The sequence below is a fragment of the Ptychodera flava genome, chromosome 12 (genome assembly GCF_041260155.1).
Source record: "Ptychodera flava strain L36383 chromosome 12, AS_Pfla_20210202, whole genome shotgun sequence".
Lineage (NCBI taxonomy): Eukaryota > Metazoa > Hemichordata > Enteropneusta > Ptychoderidae > Ptychodera > Ptychodera flava.
Window position 1 is genome coordinate 14,407,342 of NC_091939.1, and position 21,766 is coordinate 14,429,107.

General features: G+C 38.0%; 1 protein-coding gene across 2 annotated transcripts; it reads left to right on the forward strand.

Moving 5' to 3' along the window:
* The first annotated feature begins 34 nt into the window (after positions 1–34).
* On the forward strand, positions 35–12,411 carry LOC139145093 (general transcription factor IIH subunit 3-like). 2 transcript variants are annotated; one of them, XM_070716041.1, is made up of 13 exons: positions 35–81; positions 1,830–1,912; positions 5,992–6,098; positions 6,653–6,801; positions 7,426–7,488; positions 7,962–7,991; positions 8,599–8,627; positions 9,053–9,127; positions 9,558–9,611; positions 9,910–9,978; positions 10,778–10,913; positions 11,626–11,662; positions 12,081–12,411. In XM_070716041.1, the coding sequence occupies exons 1-13, from the start codon at positions 72–74 to the stop codon at positions 12,157–12,159; spliced, it is 921 nt and encodes a 306-aa protein (XP_070572142.1). In that variant the 5' UTR covers positions 35–71; the 3' UTR covers positions 12,160–12,411. The 2 variants fall into 2 exon arrangements, with proteins under 2 accessions (XP_070572142.1, XP_070572143.1); XM_070716042.1 differs by lacking the exon at positions 35–81 and adding an exon at positions 293–420.
* Positions 12,412–21,766: the final 9,355 nt, after the last annotated feature.

A 21,766-nucleotide genomic window follows, 5' to 3' on the forward strand; every position in this document is an offset into this window, starting at 1 on the left:
GATGGTGATTCCACGCGCCAATCAAATTTCATGTTTCAAATTCCCCATTTGTTTTCACCACGTGAATCAAGATGGCAGCTGGTGAGTGCTTTCCCGACGATTTCTCTCAATACGTGTGATACCGGTAATGCTATCGAGTATCCACAGCTGTTGCCTCGTCTCATAAAAAGCAAGTTTTTCTGAGATCATGCTTCTTCAATGTCAACTTAACCTTCTATGCCCATGTTAGTGATAGTCATCAATTTTTGCAGGCCACAGGCGCGTATAACGTGTGTTGTGGCCTGCGCTCATGGAGCTGCAGTACTGTAGCTCGAGGTTTTTGCAGGGTGTTTTGGGTTGGATGGCGAAGCCAGAACCTTTCTTCTTGTTTTGCAGTCCAACCAACAACACCCAAGCAAAAGTTCAAGCTACTGTACCACAGTAAGTGTGAAGGCTTCCACCCCAAGCTCTACACATCCAACGAACCATCCCTTTTGGGATAGCTCTGCGTGGCAGGGCTGTGTGGTACCGGCGTTATGCGGCCTCCCACCACCAGGAATACAAGAGAGATCGGCCAGTTGCGAGCTCGGCCAGTGGGATACTAGTAACTCGAGCAGTATGAGCTCGGACAGCTGGAGAAGTCGCCAGTAGGAGTATGATTATATGATGAGACTACAGTCTTCCTGTATTTTCTAGGTCTCGCCAAAGTTATTATGTGAAAGCGATGTCAATGACATTCATGAGCACGATGTTTACAAACTTCCTTCCACCATGGAGGTACCTCTTTGCTTCAACCACAGTCACCTGTGGTCTATTCCGCTCTGCGTCTATATATGCGCACCATAGAGGCATATGTACACACGTCTATATGGGGCGCATATATAGAGGCAGAGCAGAATAGACCACAGGTGACTGTGCCTCAGTGCTAACTACACGATGACACCAGCCGCACAGTGAGGTTCATCGTGTTTTGCTTTCCATTAAAAAACCTTTAAACCTACAATTTACTACCGTCAAACCATGGCACAAAATGTTATTTATCCAACAATCAACGATTAAGACATTGTCACTGCCTACACGTTGTAACTCTCGATCGTACGCCCTGCTCGTGATCTGCAGAAACACTGAGGCTGACCAATGTTTTTTTCAGAGTGTTTTCTGAATGCTAAACAGAATAACATCAAAAAACTAAAATTGGCATGCCGACCTCTCCCACTTGCCGAGTTGGTTGGCGCGGGCACTGGCTGAGCTCACAACTGGCTGACCTCTCTGGTTACCCCCACCACATAACCGTATAATGCCAGTAACACATCCCTGCCATGCTGAGCTACCCAAAGGGATAGCTGGATGTCCATGACAAGAGTAAGAGAGTGGAAGCCCCCCATAGGCATCTGTGTTGCAGGCTGGTGCCTTACTGCAAAACTGTCCAGTACCTGTATTTCCTCTGCCACTCTCAAATTCGTAAAATTACCAATTTTTAGATGATTTACTAATTTTTTTCATTGTTGATTCGTAAATATACGAATGCAAGGAAGCAGCTAGTTGATTGAGAGCTCAAGGCCCCCAAACCTCAAAATAGTTCTGTCTTAGCACATTTTGTACTTAATTTGAATTTGACTGAATGATATTCCGTATTGGAACGGTTAAGTTTACTTATGAATTTCAAAATTTACGAAAAGTTTCAAAACCCAATTCGTAAATTTACTAAAGAATTTCAGAAGCCAGAGGAAACACACAGTACCCAACGAGTAATTTGAAGCGTGTGAAATTACTCCAAAGGCTATTCCTTCGGAATTAGGCATTGCCAAACTTGCCTGGTAGCTTAACATATTTCTATTTAATATTTACAGAGGAAGAAACAAGCTTGCTGGTTGTGATCATTGATGTCAATCCAGTTTGGTGGGGTCAGAGGAAATTGAAAGATGAAAATGATGTAAGCCAAGTCACTTTCATTTTTAGATGGCTGCAATAATTGTAGCCTCGGTTGGCTGGGCCATGCAGCTTGGGCTTCAGTCGTGTGACTTAGTTGAGTATCGTGAAAGCCGCAAGACAGAAGCCCAAGCCACACGGCCCAGCCCACCAAGACTACAATTATTGCGGCTAATTCTGAGATCAGTATATCATTTTGTCACCAGCCCTTGAACTTTACTACTAGTCTTTCTTGCAGTGGTCTTCACCACCACTGTGACAAGTAGCACAGTCACAAAAACTATTACCAAGTGATCTTGGGCTAGTGAATCTGCATATCTCCGTATACCTTGCGTCAGTCTTGCGTTAATGTTGCATTATTAGTCCCCACGGACACCGTCCGGGGGGACTTATAGGTTTGGTCATGTCCGTGTGTGCGTGCGTGCGTGCGTGCGTGCGTGCGTGCGTCCGTCCGTTCACGCAGATATCTCAGACATGCCCAGGTCAATTTCTTTCAAACTTTGCACAAGGATAGTACCCTACCCCATACAGATGCATGTCGATTTGTTTCACAATGCGATCAAATTTGGCCGTGTTAGAGGACTTTTTAGTTTTCCCCTCCATAGACTACCATGTATAAGGCAGTCCATAGACTCCCATGTATAAGGCCAAGAAAAATATAAAAATTTAGTTTCTCATCGTATTCATATTGCAAAAAGGATGCAGTGACACAGGTTTTAGTCCCCACGGATGAAGTCCAGGGGGCTTATAGATTGGGTCATGTCCGTTCGTGAGTCCATCCATTCACACAGATATCTCAGATATTTTGACAAAATGTCACGTGACCTTTGACCTCATATATATATATATTTGTCAATAACTCAGTAACCACAATTGTGCTACACCCTTCATATATGGTATGATGGGACAGCTTATGACATCACATATTGTACCTTATTAATTATGCACATATCTAATTTTGAGCGAGCCAATAGAGCTAGAGGTCTGATTTTTGGTATATAGGGATAACTTAGCAATACAATTTTGTTGACAAAATGTCACATGACCTTGGTGACCTTTGACCTCAAATATACATATTTGTCCATAACTCAGTAACCACAAGTGCTACACCCTTCATATATGGTATGATGGGACACCTTATGATGCCACGAAGTGGGCCTCTGTAGAAGATGAAGACGTTGAGTGCCTCTCTGACTGGTTACGTACTGTCAGAGATAAAGTTCAGAAACGTATATCACGTCTTAGTTCTTCATATACTGTCATCAAGACAACATCTTCATTTGATGACTCCACCATACGTGAATGCCTAGATGCATTGCATGATAAATATGTTGTCGTGCCTGCAGACAAAGCTTCTAATAACATCATTTTTGTCTGCAAGCAATTCTACATTCAGTGTTTGATGAATGAACTGAAAATTAATTCAGGTGACAGTAATACCACCTACTGTCCATCAAGCCTGTCCAAACAGGAAATATTTGATAATCATTCATCGGTTTTGAATGCATTTGGCATCAAGCTATCAAATGATGACAATGTTCTACCTCGACTATATTGGATTCCCAAAATCCATAAGAATCCATATAAGCAACGTTTTATAGCAGTTGCAGCAGATGTACAACCAAACGCTTGTCACAACTCTTGACCACAATTTTGTCAACCATCAAATCTGGTCTGGTACGATATTGTGACAAGGTTTATGAAACGAGTGGGATTAATCAGATGTGGATATTGAAAAATTCTAAAGAATTATTACATACTCTAGATACCAACAAAAGCAAGTATGGTTCAATCCGCACATTTGATTTTTCTACACTTTACACCACCATCCCACACAACAAGCTTAAAACTAGGTTGTCATCATTGGTTAAGCAGGCCTTCTTTTACAAGAATGGCAGTCGTAGGTATGATTACATTGTCATCAAACACAATTCAGGCTATTTTAGTAACAACAGTGATGCCAAATGCAAATACACTGATACGGAAGTAATTAAGATGCTACACTTCCTAATTGACAACATATATGTCTCATTTGCCGGTATGACATTCAGGCAACTATAGGCATTCCTATGGGTACAAACTGTGCACCACTTCTTGCTGATTTATTTTTGTATTCATATGAAGCTGAGTTCATGCAGACTCTTCATAGTTCAGGATCTAAAAGAGTTGCAAAGTCCTTTAATAATACCTATAGATATATTGATGATCTCATCAGTTTGAACAATCCTGGAATTTCTAATTACCTCCATCACATATATCCAGATGAATTAGAAATTAAAGAAACAACGGAGAGCATGAACTCAGCATCGTATCTTGATCTATTTATTGAAATTAGACACAATGCAATACACACCAAGTTGTATGATAAAAGGGATGATTTTAATTTTGAAATCATTAACTTTCCCTACTTGACCAGTAATATTCCGTCGAGTCCAGCTTATGGTGTGTACATTTCACAACTACTGAGATACTGTAGAGCTTGTGATTCATATGGAGATTTTCAAGAGAGACACAGCTTATTAGTCTTAAAGCTGGTGAGACAAGGATTTCACAACAAAGTAGGTTGGTTAGATCTTTTAAGAAGTTCTATGGTAGATATGGAGATCTTATATCTAAATATGGCAAATCTGTCACTCAGATGATGAAAGACAGTATTCCGACTTTGACTCAGAACAGTAATTTAGCAGATAGCTGAATTACCGTACAATAACTTTGTCACACTAGTTCAATCTTGACGGGTGTAGCATGCTAGCAGGGTACGCTTACCCATTCCGGACACCTGGTACCACCACTTATATAGTGGTTCAAGATTGTACTACCGATTTTGTCAGTGATCTTATGTTTCTTTGTGTGTTTGTTTTTACTGTTTATTGGACCTGGTAATTTATTTGCCTTGAATGATAATGATTGCTGGAATCGATTTGATGTCATATTGTACCTCATTAATTATGTGCATATCTAATTTTGAGCGAGCCAATAGAGCTAGAGGTCTGATTTTTGGTATATAGGGATAACTTAGCAATACAATTTTTTTGACAAAATGTCACATGACCTCGATGACCTTTGACCTCAAATATACATATTTGTCCATAACTCAGTAACCACAAGTGGTACACCCTTCATACATGGTATGATGGGAGACCTTATGATGCTTCATACTGTACCTCATTAATTATGCGTATATCTAATTCTGAGCAAACCCATAGAGCTGGATGTCTGATTTTTGGTATATAGGGATAACTATAGGATAGAAATTTTTTGACCAAATGTCATGTGACCTCGATGACCTTTGACCTGAAATATACGTTTATGTCGATAAATACGTAACCACAAGTGCTATGTCCTTTACATTTAGTAGGGTGGGAGACCTTATGACAACACACGCTTTACCTCATTAATTATGCACACATCTAATTCTGGGCAAGGGAATAGAGCTAGAGGTCTGATTTTTGGCATATAGGGATTAATTAGCAATACAAATTTTTTTCAAAATGTTACGTGACCTTATGACCTTTGACCTTGATTATACATATATATGCATAACTCGGTAATTCTGATAGGATATTAGACCTTAAGATGTCCCATCTTCTACCTCATTATTATGTGCATATGTATTTCTTGGCTGGCCAATACAGCTAGAGGTCTAATCTTTTTTCCCGATTTAGAATCATAACTTAGACATGCCTCATGTGTTTCAAATTGGGAGCAATGACATAGACCTATGTGCCCATAGATCTCAACATATACACTCCAGTGATACTTCTTAATGACCACATTTCCCTGCCCCATCAAGACTAATACTCCTATTACAAGTGGGGACTATGTCATTGTCAATGTCTTGTTTACTTTTTTGTTGCAAAGATGTTATCATGGAGGTCTTGCATTTAACTCCATGACCTCAAATATGAACAATGGTATAGGTACAGAATTATATTGAATAGACTTCATCAAATGTCATATATGCACACAGTTATGCAAAAATGCATGGTTTCCTATGTGTTGCTTAATATTTGAAAATATTATTTCAGTTGTTAAAAAGATCATATTTATAATAAATATTTGTTTTCTTTCCCAATTTGAAAGTTATCATTCTCCCAGTGCATAGACAGCCTGTTGATTTTTATCAACTCACATCTAATGCTTCATCACCTGAACAAAGTTGCAGTCATAGCAAGCCATACAAATCGAAGGTAGGTAATGTGGCAGGTCAATGCATTAGAGTATTGGAGAGGTCCGACTTAGAAATATGGGTCATCACTTTTGTCACCACATGGCTTGTATGAGCCTACAACAGAAATATAAACAAATTTTTCTTTTCTGATGACGTTTCTTTGAAAATTCATCAATTTTGTGTGGCAAGTCTGAAGCTCCAGTTTCAGTGAGAAAGCTTTAAAAAGAGAGGATTCTAGATTTGAGACCAATGTAAGTTTTGAAACTTTGCAGACAACTAAAAAAAAATGTGCTTGAAATCTTACCTTCGCATGTTGTTGTTCACCTCAAATAAGTTGGAAAAATTGCCAAATAGTTTTGAGTACATCCATGCAATGGAGAAAGTGATAGTCTTTGTAGGATAAGATTCTTGCAAATGTGAAAAGGGAAATGAATGAGGAAATTTAAGACTTTGTACAGAAAAAGTGACAAGTCTCCCAAGTGGATACGCTTGAAAGCCTTTGAACAAAGGCTGGTCTCATCCTGGCATGAATTAGCATTTACTTTGACTTTTATGTGTTATCTTTCCCTGCAGTCAATTTCTATATCCAACGAGAGAGCCATCACCCAGCTCACAAGACGTAGATGAAAGCAGATACCAAAATATACCTAGAGATGGAAAATATGAGCATTTTGCAAAAGTGGATGACACAGTCTTCAAAGAAGTGAAACAGTTGATTACAGGTCAGAGATCAAATCACATTCCATAATGTTTGATTAAGGCAGAGTTCTCCTCCTAAGTTTTGTACGAGAGGGCTTGTGTGGTGTGGGTTGACTTTTCCTGTGAAAGTTAGTAAATTTTTCACTGTACTTTGCAAAATCACACCCCTGTTACTTGATTTAGGGAGAACTCTGTAACTTCCTTAATGTTCTATACCAGTATGTGCATGATACAAGTTCAGTCAGTGGTGGGCAAATTCTAGACCAAAACGATGACTTTGCTTGACATGTGTAATGTGAAAAAGTTTCTGTAATTGAAGATGACACCCTTTTTTGAGTGCCAAAACTGTTAAACTAATTTTCAAAGTTCAATTACGGTTACCAGAAAAAAGAAAACTATGTAAGAAAACAGTGTAATAGTGACTGTGGTTCAAGCTTCTCTGAGGCAAATTATTTTTTCTACAAAGGCAATGTCATCTGACATGGTGATGTCGCACTATCTGTAGATGTTTAGCTCATTCATTCTTGGTTTGCAAATGTCTATGATATACACATCATGGTTATGGTTTGTGTGATCATTCTGCCACAGAAAGATTTTTCAATTTGCCTTCATGTTGTGAAGGATGAATTCTTCCATTCAAATTGCAGGACAAGAAGAAGAATTACACTCAGACACATTACTGGCTGGTTCACTAGCCATGGCACTTTGCTGTATCCTTTTAACAATTACTCCAGGACTTGTGAGTAGTACCCTTGCTGTTTTATGTTGGTGAAGTGACTTTATGTGTCAGTCTAGATGTACGTGTTTTCTTGTCAGTGAAACAGTTGTTTTCAAACTAAACTGTTTATTATGTTTATATTTTTTGACCAAGTTGAATCTTTTCAACCCCTCTTCTGTGTCCTGTACATCTTGAATAGTAATTCCAATTCTAGTTCAAGCCAATTCTTAATGTGAGATTGTTATTAAAAACCCATACATGTTCAGAAGACTCATACAGCTGGAACGGATGACTCATCAAATCAAAGGAAGCTTTTGTTAGAGATACTTTGAACTGCAAAATCATTGTATTGGGCTTCCTTACAACTAAACTTGACCTTGAAGTAGTGAATTATAAGGATAGGGAGTGAAGCAGGTCAAGATGACACAAACGAATAGATGAAAGTGTTTTTTTAACAATAAAAAGATATCCACAGGCTTGAAAAAGAAGCAGCTGGTGAGTATCCCATTGTTACAACCAGCAAACATGTATACAGTACCTTCTACTGGTCAACAGGAGGGGCAGTATCTATCCTCCTAAAATTTCAAAAGCCTGCATGTACATTGCAATGTGTGACATCATCTGCTACTAAGCTGTCTGAGATAATTGATGTTCTAGTAACTGTATCCAATCTTTGAAGTGATCAGTAAGAGTGCTTTCTTGCAATGTGGTATAAGAAAGGACAAGTAAGAAGGGTTCCCAGAGAATTTTTTCCGTGAGACTATCAATGTGATGCTGTTTTTGCACGTTAATTGTCATACAAAAGATATTGCTTTTTACTGTAACATAGGCAGATCTCATTTTGTGACATATCAAAACTTCAAAGTACTTCTCTAAGAAGCCTGATTCTCCAGTCCATGATTTAACATTTGTTGGGCTTATCATTAGGCTGTTATTGTACCATTGAATCTTTTTACCTGACATTTAAAAACCAGAGTTTCAAGATGCCTAATGTCGAGTTCCATATGGATAAGTTCAAAAAAAGGATATCCAGAAATGAGCATCTGTACCTACACAAACTATTCTTTGTTATAACAAAACTTTTTTCCTAATGTATTTTCAGCTGGAGAGAAACTGAAACCCAGAGTTTTGGTGAGTGTTGTCTAAATTTTGTACAGCTCTTTTTTCGTGAAATTGACAGTTTAATAAAGATTTGATAGCTTGGTTTATCTTCAGTGCTTAGGATGCGAGGTATATTAGTATTCATTTATACATGATTATATTAATGACCACTGTCTTGGTATTGAAATTCTATGCTAATGATTCTTTATCAATGTGGAACATTCATTTACCTAGCATCTTGAATTGTATATGGTTTATAAAAATGTGAGCTTATCTGATAGTTATACTTACATGACTGACTTGTACATTACTGAAACCAGCAAGCTCTATTTGCATATTCAACAATGCTGTAATACATTCATCCGTGAATGGATACAGTTTTGACCTTCAACCTCTCCTTGAAGATGAAAGATACATTTTTAATTTACTTTTTTGACTACTTTCCATTGTTCAAGGTCATCAAAGCTGCAGATGACAGTGCATCACAGTACATGGATTTTATGAACATTATATTTACAGCACAGAAGCAGGTAATCTCAACATTATACATTATTGCCGCCCAGCAATGTGAAAAATGTATGACTTCAACTAAATGTATGGCATTTAGAAATGTGTCCTTTCAATGTCTATCAAATGGTGCCATAAATTTGACTGAGAGTGAAGATTTATGCCTGGTTGTATGGCAATGAAAAGAGTTCTGTATTTTCCATTTCAATGCGGCATTGAAGTGAAAGTTAATTACATATTGAACAACACCAGTCAATGAAATTTCTGTGAATTAGCTGCATATATTTACATGTAGTGCAGTCACCTAATATAGGGAATTTTCTTGCGTTAACGGGAGCTTTCCCAAGTCATATTCAGGGTACACACCGCATGTTGCATTGTAAGTTGTGAGTGAAGTCATCGTTGCGGCTGATCTTCAAATGTTGTGCAACAGATTCTTGTTTTCCGTTCCAGAATATTGTCATTGATGCCTGCATTCTAGATAAAGAGTCAGGGTTACTTCAACAGGTGAGCATATCCAAAATAGAGAACTCTACAAGGGTTTAATGCCACAGGGTGTCTTGGAAGACTTACACGACATGTAGGTGTCTGTTTTGCAAGGAGACAGCATGAAATCAGCTGTTGTGATATTGATGATGACTCGAAAATTGATTTGCATGTATTCAAACAATGCTAATTAATACCCTTGCATAAATTTGTTAATTTGTTTGTTGATAAACCGATTAATTAGATGCTAATCTTGCTCATATGAGGAAGTATTGCTTGAGAGGTTTTACTGTGTCTCACCCTAAAATGAATTTTTCAGGCATGTGACATCACGGGAGGTATTTACTTAAAAATTCTACAAAGAACAGGACTACTTCAGTATCTTTTGGTAGGTTACATTCTTTAACTACCTTATTTTGTTTGGTTTGTTCATTTGACATAATCCACTGCACTCAACACAGAAGTAGTGAACACGTTGTAGGCTTGTACATGTGTATTACACATCCGCTACTCTGGTAGGGGGTGTGATCAGAGACTTTTGTTCAATAGCTTGCATATCAGGACTGAAGAAAGTCAGAAAATAATCATGACAATTTGGTGACATTTGCTAGTATCTCTTTATTGCGTTTTCTTTTTAACTCCTAATACTTTCATTAGTGTGGTATCACTTGTACACTGTTAACTTTCAGTGGAAAAAATATTACATTAGCCTGTCCATCAATGGCATTTGTGAAAGACTAGGTATCATTGTTTTTGTGTAAAAGTAGAAATTCATGCAGAAAGTCAAACCTTTAACTTTTCCTTCACACTCGGAAGCTTTGCAACTTAATTTAAATCTCTGTTTTCTCATTGACCTGAAATCATAATTAGGTTATTGAAAGAAAATTCTTTGTTTGCTGTCCTTGGATTTTTGAAAACCTACCAGCCAGCCTGGCCAAAAAACAAACACAGACAAAAAACACAAGTGTATTAACATAAGCTCATTTTCTATTCGGTTTCTTTTGGAAAAATTATATCTTTATTTGTAATAGTGTTAACATTGTGTTTGTTTTCTTGATTTTCTCTGAAAACCTACCAGCATGCAGGCGGCAAACAAAGAATTTTATTTAAATCGCCTTACACAATTTTTGCCCCAGCAACTGTATTTTTTACAACAATTATTCAATTTTTGTCCTCCTGCCATGCAGTGGGTGTTTCTACCACCTGTCAAAACACGGAGCAAGCTAGCACTGCCTCCAGCCATACATGTTGACTACAGAGCTGCATGTTTCTGCCATAGAACTCTTATCGACATTGGATATGTCTGTTCTGTCTGCCTGTCAAGTAAGTCACTCTCAAAACGTTCATTTCCCATTGTATTCAGTGAGCGTAATGACATTGTATGTGATATCTACATTTAATTGTATGAAGTTTGTTTAACCAATGTTTCACTTTATTTGTATGATTGATCTTACACATAAAACAGGAGATGGAAAAGGGTTATATGCAGGGAAAAAATGTGAACGTTGTTTCAAAATTACTGACGTTTTCAGTAGTGACCTTATGTGGAAACTGTGTCTTCAGGTATTCTTATACACAAATGTTAGAATCGTTCCTAGTGGTCCCTGGACACAGATGTTCATTTCCGTGGTCATTTACTTTACTGAGTAAAAGACAACTGAAAGTGTGAAATTGGCATTTCCTAAAAGTTTGACCAGTTGACTTTTTACACCTTTCCAATCTTTTTTTTTAAGTACGCACATATATAAATAAAGTATTGCACACCTTCACTGTTGGTGATAATGAGACAGGGCCTCTGTTTATATAACTTAGCATGTGTCTAGGAGAACCATTCCAGTTTTGTTTATGGCCCGCTCTCCGAACTATGAATGTGAATAGGGTTCACTGCCAGCCTTGTCGTACCTTGTGCTAGGCCTGGTGACAAAAATGGGCCATCTAAAGTGTCATCCATAAAGTAATTGCATAAGTCATTCTTACTGCTCCAGTCCCAAGATATGATATTCCCTTAAATTGTAATTCTCTGCTTCTCTTTCAGTTTTCTGTACTTTCAGTCCAATATGTACAACATGTCAGTAAGTAGAACACATTGTACTAGAGTTGCATACTTAAAATACCCCCAGACAAACCAGTTGCAGTTGTGAATTGAAAGCGCCCCAGTGCTGTTTATAGTCTTTGCATTAATTTAGTTGAAATATTTAATGTACCAATGCAGACAAAGTATATTCTATTTATAATTATATAAGGATGTCACCGTCAGAAGTCAAAAAGTAACGCCAGTACTGAAAATAGACATTAATTGGAGATAAAATTAATCAGGTCATGTTGACTACTATTTATTAGCAGCAATTGTAACCTCTTTGCGTTCTTTGCATTTCTTGAACTCAGCTACCGCTAGTAGTGTAGGGACAATGGAAATTAGAGTGATCTCATTTACTCTTCATATCCCAGCATACGGCAGTTTTAATATCTTTTCCTCTTTGCTTTCCACAGCACTGCCTTCAAATTCAGGGGACCCCCTATGAGGGCAAAGAAAAAGAAGAAAATCACAGCCGTGGAAAATGTGATATGAAATGGAGGTTAAGTCGTCTCCATTCAAGGACATTCATGTTTCCTGTTTCAGTTGTGTTGTCATGCCTGTTCATACAGTATTTACCTCAAGCAAGTGATATTTGTCATGGATTCTTGCATGTCTGAGTGCTAAAGGTTTTGTGAACTCTCATGCCGAATGTTGTGCCAGTATCGATTCAAGTCAAAGTGGTACAAGTGGCTGTCAACAATCTGGGATATTTCATTGTCAATTTAATAAAGACTTTAATGATAATCAGCGTTTGTAATGGTATGACTGTTTGTCCATTAAGGTTTTAATCATCACATAGTGTGACACACAAATCAAGGTCAGAAGTCAGTCTAAAATGAAGCTTCTAGATCGTAGACTTGCCTCTGTAAAACAGCACATACGAAATAGTAGCTCTCTGACAAGCATTTTTCCTTTTAGCAAAATAACTTTCTTGACTTACTGTCATTACTACAAACAACTTACTTTTGTTTTCAAATGTTCCTTCACACATGAAAATGCCTGCAGATAAAAAGTGTAACATGCTTAATTCTGTAGCAAGTAACCCTGTCTGTAGCAATCAAGTACACAGATGTTGATATTGTTGCAAAATGTGTACACAATGGCTTCCCTACCTCTGTGAAAAATGAATACCTCCTGGTTATTGAAATGTACCCTGGCAATTTGGTTTCCCGGTGAAGGCAATCTCCCTATATTTTCTTCCTCTATGGCACAAGCTTGCCTTCGTCAAGAGTTAGTGCTGATCTGAAACATGCCAATGTATTAATGAAGACAACAATCATTTAGCTAAGTTACTTGATTGCCAGTGCACAGACTAAGCTTACCAGCCAACCTCGGATCTTTTTCTTCAGCACCCTTAGAAGCAATTTGAAATAAGTCTTATTCTATTATCAATTATGCCTGCCAAGAGATCGCCTACGAAGAGTTTTGTCTGTTGCCATGCGACTAGTTCGTGTTGACATCAATAGAGAGGTAGAACTGCGGAGCACTCCCAATGGACGGGTATACACATATATATATACAATGCTTGTGAACCCCCTTTCTCCTGTGAAAAGTAGATTTTGACCAAGTATTCAAGCTTTTGATTAAAGGTAGACTGACTCGTATATTTTTACCTTCTCGTGTCTATTTATAGACAGAGAAGGTATTAGAGTTGAAAACCAGTATGCTTCTGTCAAGACTTCCGTCTGTCAAGATCCGTTGACATCATGCTATTGTGATGGGTCATATCATAAACTGGTGGGGGTGTTCATGGCTCAGGTGAGGTGTGGGAGAACGATTTTGAGCTATAACAAAAATCAAAAGGGACTTAGCGGCATAGCCACAGTGTTAAGCCTTTCTCCAAGGTTTCTTAGTTGACTACAATCTATTACAGACTACTGAGCTGACGTTAGGGGTACTCACTTTGTGTTTGCTCACTCTGTGAGCGCTAGTGTTTGGTACTGAGTTGCGGATATCCCCTCATGGCCTCACCTGATCTGAGCCTGTTGCATAATCTGCAGAGATGATCATATGCCTCCGAGTCTGAAAACTGTCATTGTGTAAGCCTGTCGGCATTTTCCTTGCATTTTTTCTCATTTAATTTTGCAAAATATCGGCGAGTACCTCAATATTTCAAGATAACCCTTTCTTCCCAATTGTTTCCTGGAGTTTCAGAGTCACATGAACGAAAATGAGTGAAAGTTTTAGACAGGAAAATCGGACGTCGGCCATGTTCAATGTTTACAGTACAATCAGAAGTTTACGTGGAGGAATTAATCAACAAACACTGTTCATGATGCCCGCCCTCTAGAGGCAGACCCTCCTATATATGAAGTACCACATTTGATGCTTGTGGAAAGCTTGACAACACAATGGAGCATGTAGACTTTTAGAAAATGACAAACTGAATAAGAAGGTATTCAGAAAATGTCAAATACTGAGGAAAAATGCGCAAATATTCAAAATAAACAGGTTAACTGACTGGTCAGCTATAAAAAACAATGAAAATGTTTATGATCAAAAGTTTTTGAGATGTGCACATTTTAACAAATACAGAAATTATTAACATTATAAATATAAGACCAAACTATTTTTCAGGGATGGGACAGGTTGGAAATGAGGGTGAGAGACAAAGGCACTCCTATTGCTGCATGTGGATGCAGCCACACCATTTCATTAACAGCATACTTATTCACTGTGTTGTGTTCAAGTTCCATATTGTACTGACTGTCATACAAGGATAACATAAGCAAATCAAATCAAATTAGAAAAGGATCAATGCTGTTGTGTGGATTTTGCTGAACATGGCTGATTTTAATATTTCGCCCTATATATTTGGTATCCAGCAAAGGCATATTTTGATGTAAAGTCAAAATTAACACTACATTGCTGACAATATATTTTACCGTTTCTGCATGAACTTTTCTTTTTTAAATTATAGTATATTAGTACTTCAAACAGATTAACAGTTATCGTGATGTCAACCCATAATTTTACATCACAAAGACTGTAATTCTGCCAATTTTTTTTGTTTTTCAGTCATTTTATAAATTTTGCACTGCACAAGATGATTGAACAAATTGCAATGTTTGAATTTGTAAACTCAAAGAATAAAAATCCTTTGGTCACAGATTAATTATTTATTTGAAAAGAAATTTACTCTTAAACACTTTTAGCATATATTCTTTACATGGTCATGTATTTCAAGGAAATATGCCTATTAAAAACAGTAATTTCTTCACTTTCAATTTCTTTTGAATACTATGACAATTATCAGCCATGAGGTTTTACAAACACAAGACCAGATAAGCGTTTTTCATCATTTCCACAGGACTCTTTGGAAAATCCATTAAAAACAGTTAAAAGTGACTTAAAATGATCACTTGGTATACATTTAATTTACAGATGCCAGGTTGTGTATTTCACATGCACTCAGGTCAGTAAGGAAGTGCGTCATTACTATTTTGGACTGTTAATTCTTATTTCTGAATTATTTAACTTTTTTCCACATTGAACTATCTTTAGGCAGTTTATACTGTAGCTTAGAATTTTTTTGATTGATGTATTTAATCATCTTTTGGGTTCTTTGGGTCCATATCCCACCTCATGCCCCTACATCATCAACTATTTACCAACAACTCCATGTCAACAACCAATTACCTGACCTGGCCACACATTAGAGAAGGTACAGCGTCATTGACGGTATTTTTCTCTAGTACAGCTCTTGATCTTTCTGGCATCTGTGTCAAAATGTAACACGATTAGTACTAATTTAGGATAATTGGATTATCGGTTTAATCTGCAAATGTAAGCTAATCTGCCTGTTGTTTGAAGTTATGCACTTGTTTTCATGAGTAATTTGTAATATTGCAACATTTAGCTATGGGGCACCTAACGGTTTTGAGAAATTGAAAAATATACAGATCCAATTATCCCAAATTAGTTCCAATGGTGTTATAGAGAGTTTTGACATTATTGGGCAAAAGTATTGATTTTGTTCAACAGTATCAAATTGATAGCCAAACCTCCTGCTTCAACCACTGGCGAACAAGAAGTCAAGTCCAAGAAATATTATGTTAATATCACAATTATGAAATAATAATATTAAAAATATAACAATTTTGGTTTTTTACATCAGGGTAGAGCTTTTCTGCTGATCAATATTTGATAAAATCACTGAACATGAATGAAGTAGGCCTATATTTGACATGGTAGTCTTTCGGCCCTTTACGGCATCCTAACGATGAAAGCATACTGTAATGGAATGCCCTGTCGACTATAGCTGTGGAAACGCAGCCATCTGTTGGCGGGGTAGCGGGCGTCGTTATTTCACTGTATCAATAGTCGGCAGGGTAAGTTGTACCCGAGTTTCAGTTTTCCGACATGTAGAAATACTTGTTTAACTTGAGATTAACATGTGAAAGACGCGTAATGAAAACACGCTTCATGATCCTACGGATGTGCAACGAGAGAGTGTCAGAATCCGTTGTCCCTGTTCTCTAGAAAGCAGAGGCGAGTACTCGGCCGTGTGAATTCGTTTTTTGGGTACCCCAGGCAAAAAATAAGGGTCCGCCGGAGCCGGGTGAACAGTCCCCAAATGGTCGAAATTTCCCTTTTTTTCTCTGGAAATTCAAAGAAGTAAACCTTCTATGTATGTGAAGCCTATATTCAAGCATATATTTGATCTTTTTCCGGCATAAAACCACTTAGGCCTAATAGGTCTATATTTGGATGAAAGGCACCCACGGGTCGGTAAGCTTTAATGCACTTCTGCCGGTCAAAAAACTCAAAAATTTAGAGTGTTACATTCTTTTTAGAAGACATTTAGCTACAAAACAATCCGGCATCTTTCCCTTATTAAGGGGGACCAAAAGGGGCAAAGAATTGCATACCGAAAACTCCCCTACTCCAGTGTACTTGTAGAATCAATGACCCTGAGTGACCCCATGCCAATCCAATCCATACGTCTATTTTGTTGCTTGTTTTTGTGCCCTCTTTGAACTTTTTCCAGTGTGGTTGGATCATTTGTACAGATGAGTGAGTTCACTGTCATGAGGAATACGAAGCTAAGTCAGTATTACTTTTTTGAATAAACCATGTTCATTGTCACTTATTTTCAATCCTCATTTTCACAAAGAAGAAGTGGTCACACACCCGACATGTGATACTTTTTGTATCTGCTCGGTCACCGAAGATTTCAGAAAATTTGTCAGTTTTTCAAAACAGTGCGCATACGGCTGTTTTACTCAAAAACACTGTGTTTTTTAGTTTTATTACACAGAAAAGTGTAAGTACAAATCTCCCATCGCCCTTGGTGATCTGTTTACGGCAATCGACGGTTGGGTATACCACAGTCCCTCCACCAAACGGTCGGGAAACGCAATGTATTTCTATTGTCCTGATGCGCGTTGCGCTTCCGTTACACTGTTTATTCGCGTAAAGAGATTATAGCGACTTGGTCTAACATTAGCATAAACGATGACACCATTTTTACCTGACATGCAATGAACTAAAGGACAATGCGCATGCGTACATAGGCTGTGTTTCGTATTTACACGTGCTGGTTGCGTTTGACTGGACTACACTTGCAGTCAACACCAATGTAATCATTGCGACCATTATTTCATTTCTCTTGATGACAAGACATCGATTTCAACACCATTTCAGAGGAACAGAGTGAAGAGGTCTACAGTGTTCCGATTGTATAACTTTCAGTTTAAGTTAATAGAAGTTCACATGCCCCGTCCGTGAAAACGAGTGCAAGGAGCCAGCGATTTTCGAGGACATAGGACATCGAAACAAAAATGACCTTTCTTTGATGTAAATTTTCCTATTCGTAGCGGCATTCGTAGCGGCATTGTTTTACAGCTACCGGGAGACCTGTGTGACACATCAAGCACATGGCTCGATAGGGCTTCATGACACGCCAGAAAAAGCGCAATGGGGTTGAATCAAAACAATATTTTTCACGTAAAATTCCCGCCAATGGATACGTTTGATCACAAAAATTGCGTCGTCAGTGTATTTTAAATGGTGTTATACAAGTACCAAATCAAGAAAATCTACGTTAAATACCATGTAGTACGCAAGGCACAGCGATCAAAAAGATTTCAAAGAATCGAACATCGACTCTGCGAGGGTCGCAAAAACAAAATGGCGTTCGGCCGAGTTTGGGTCATCTGCTTTTCTATCCTTCCCTTATACTTCGATTTGCAGTTATTGAATCGCTAAAATAAGTTGAAATTGCTTTCAATCAGATAAATAGGTCCCAATCCAACTTATTTGACCAGTCATCAAAACGAAAAACCATGAATATTTCGACTCTTCACACAACGCGAACACAGATCGTCAGTGGACGCCATTTTCAAAATTGCAGAGCAAAGCATTACACAATAAACTATCAGTTTGCGTCTCATTATAAACCTTTATTCAAAAACTGGGTTCGTCAGTGTAATTTTACGTATACTTTAATCACAAGTACAGACATCAGAATGAAACAGACCGTCATAATTTTGCAGTGTAGAGCGAACAAAAATTCATGTTCTCCTGACACATGAAAGACGCAATTCAATGAAAATGACCTACACGCGATAGCGAATACAAACGCCGATTTAGCGCTGAAAATCGATTGGGAATAAAAAGATCACCCACTTTCCTTATAAAGAAATATTGCTTATCGAGAATATGCTGACGTTTCAAAATAGCTGTACACTTACGGCCGATTCAGGCTAGTTTCTTCGTCGAAGACGACACCACCGTACCCACTCTTTGAGGGGACGCTACAGCTGGTGTGACGTCATCAACAGCGAACGCCAGCGCAACGCGCATCCTACCAGCTAATCCCCTCGTTCGCACGTTTTGACAATAGCGTTTCCCGACCGTTTGGTGGAGGGACTGTGGGTATACTGGGCAAAAAACCGTGTCCCGGATTTTGAAATTCGCTTTTGTTTTCACACAATGCGCCTTCAAAGTGTCAACTTGACGTTTTTTGCATAAATTATCGGCCTTTGTTCACGTTTGTCAGGATATCTTCACTTCCAGGCCTTTTATCGGAAATCTGAGACACGGTCTTTCAGATATATTCATTCACTGTCCACAGGTGAAAAATCAGGCTAATCTGTCCAGGCGCCGCCGACTTATACTTATTTGAATAATGTACGCACTGCCAAAAACGGAACTGAGAAAATCGACGATTTGTGTAAACGACCTATGCGTCACACATTGTGGCCAAGAAGTCCGAGTCGCGCACCATTTTCTGCGAATTTTCTTACACCAGGACTGTTAACCACAGGCGACCCAATAAGTATTACTGAGTTTTTCACAGTGTTTTCTCTATCATTTTCTCTTCTTTCTTCATGCTCTGAATGATCGGAATAAATAAAATAAATGGTTTATATAACATAACCTAGCCTCTGTGACTCTTTATTTATTTTACACTCCATTACAAGGACGTATATCTCTCATACACACATGCTGTAATTAATTAGTCAACACAACTAATTATACTAATCCTGGACTTATCAGGGATTTTACAGGTTGGTCAACATCGCGAAAGATAGGAATGGTTACTAAAACGGGTAACATCACTATCTTTCCGATGTTGACCAACCTCTGATAAGTCCACGGATTAGCATTATTAGTTGTGTTGACTAATCAATTACAGCATGTGTGTAGAGAGATATAGGCTACGTCCATGTAGTGGAGTGTAAAATGAATAAAGAGTCAAGAGGCTATACTTAGGCTATATAGTCATTTATTTTATTTACTACGATCAGTCAGAGCATGAAGAAAAGGAGAGGGACTGACAGTGACAGAGAAAACTGAGAAAAACTCATAATAAGCTTATCAATATGTATGGGCCGCGTATGGACTAAGTTGAAATATTTAGAGTAAGTTTCGGGAATTTAGAATATGTTTAGGATTGCAGATCGTGTGAAAATAGAAAGAAATTATACACTGAACTGGCAAATGCTTAGTGCCAGCAGTGGGTGGTATTTACACAACAAACACAGAGGGGCAATTAGCGATTTAATCCATTTTTGGAACGTTTAACTAGTAGATTAACTGTATACTGTTGTCTCAACGGTTGCAATCTGGTTACCAGTGTTCACAGTCAAGACGAACGGAGACGTCGAAACTTGTGTAAAAAAGTCTATCCGATTGAGACCTGTGTGCTGTTGTCGCGCGATCGCGTCGGGCATTCTCTTGTTCTTGACTCAAGTTAGTTATCTACTTCCTGTCTCGCGATCGGCAATTTATGCATGTTCTTTGTAAAAATGATTGTCAAGTTCATGTTAGCGCCGACACTGTGCGAACGGGACGTCAGTTGCTAGTTTTCCTACCTCAAGATGAGACGAACACATGTAACTCTTGACAACATAAAATGTCTGTTGTATTTTCTTAGCTTTTGCACCGCAATGCAAACTTGTCGCCCTTCGTTACGACGGGAGAGATTGACTCGTGTTAATTTTTTCAAACTTTATTTATATGTGTTCTTGTACCGATTTTATCAAACTAATAATAATATCACGCCGTACAGTGCAGGCTGTCATCGACAGCGTGTTCCGAGAGACAGAGTATCGACTAGTCTACAGTGGAGTCACTCGACTTGCGCAATACCAGCGCACAAATAATTATTTCGGAGATTTTTACTTTTAATCAAACTTTTGATGACTGACCTCATATAGCAAAAATTGCTAGTTTCAGCACTTCTAGAAGTTGAGCCGGGTTTGTTTTACGTTCAGTGTTGAGGTCCAGCTAGCAGCTGTGGAGTCTGCGGGTAATAGATAAGTTTAGAAAACACTCACACAAGAATCATTTGTGAACCTCGCAATCCACGTTTGACGTAATGTAATGTTTGGGTTATATTTAAAGAAAGAAAAACCATGAAATAAAAAAATATTTGCATTACGTTTCGAAAAATTAGCAGATCGGTGAACTTGCTCTTGTGAATCTGCATCATGTGTGTATGAACTCTTGCACTCGCTTGGGAAACTCAATGACATACATGTCGCGTGTTGTAGGGTACGGTGTTGCTCAAGGTTTCTCAGGGACTGGACATAAATTACAGGGGGGGGGGGGTGGCCGGTGTTTTTTGAAAAATCGCTGCGTAAAAAATAGTGACCCTTCAAAAGTTCATGCACAAAAATTAGTGACCCTCCCCCTTATCCGTGCATGAAAATAAGTGACCCTCCCCTGTTACTCAATACCCCCAAAAAACCCGCAATGTGTTAAAGACCCCCTTCTGACTTGCTATACTTTTTAAGTCGCCCTCCCGAAAGGAAGGCAAAATGTGGCCGATATAACGCGTTGTCCAAGAAATATCAAATTATATGTGTGTGATAATTCATGTAAATGTACTTTGCTTGAAGTGGCAGGTAAAAAGTGCATGCCTGTACAAAAAATGTAATTTTAGATTTTATCGATAATGTTGATTCACTATACATGTAGTCGACTATAAGAAAACTACGAACGTGTATTTTCCAGTATAAAACTAGCTATATCTGTTTATATACAGATGTTTAATAACTGATATAGATATACTTGATTAGCATGGGTTGTTTACAAGTGCACATGTGAACAAGATATTTGATTTTGGAATTTCTGTCAAAATGTTGATCCACTATACATGGGAGTCTATGACAAAACTATACATGGGAGTCTATGACAACACTGTCAAAAAATTTCAGAATTAAAATTTGCACTATTTGTGCATATATGGACCCTCAATAATTGACATAATTGTGCTTGATTAGAAGAGGGTGGTAAAATGTGCATCTCTGTGTACAATAACTTTGTTTTTGGAATTTCACATAAAATGTTGATCCACTATACATGGCAGTCTATGACAAAACTGTAAAAAAAAAATTTCAGAATTAAAATATGCACTATTTGTGTATATATGACCCTGAATAATTGACATAATTGTGCTTGATGAGAAGAGGGTGGTAACACGTGCATCTGTGTACAATAACTTTGTTTTTGGAATTTCGCATGAAATGTGGATCCGTTATACATTGTAGTCTATGAAGAAACTATGAATAATTTTTTTTAATACAAAACTTGGCAAATCTGTGTATTTATGTATGCTTGATTATTGATATTGATGTTCTTGATTAGA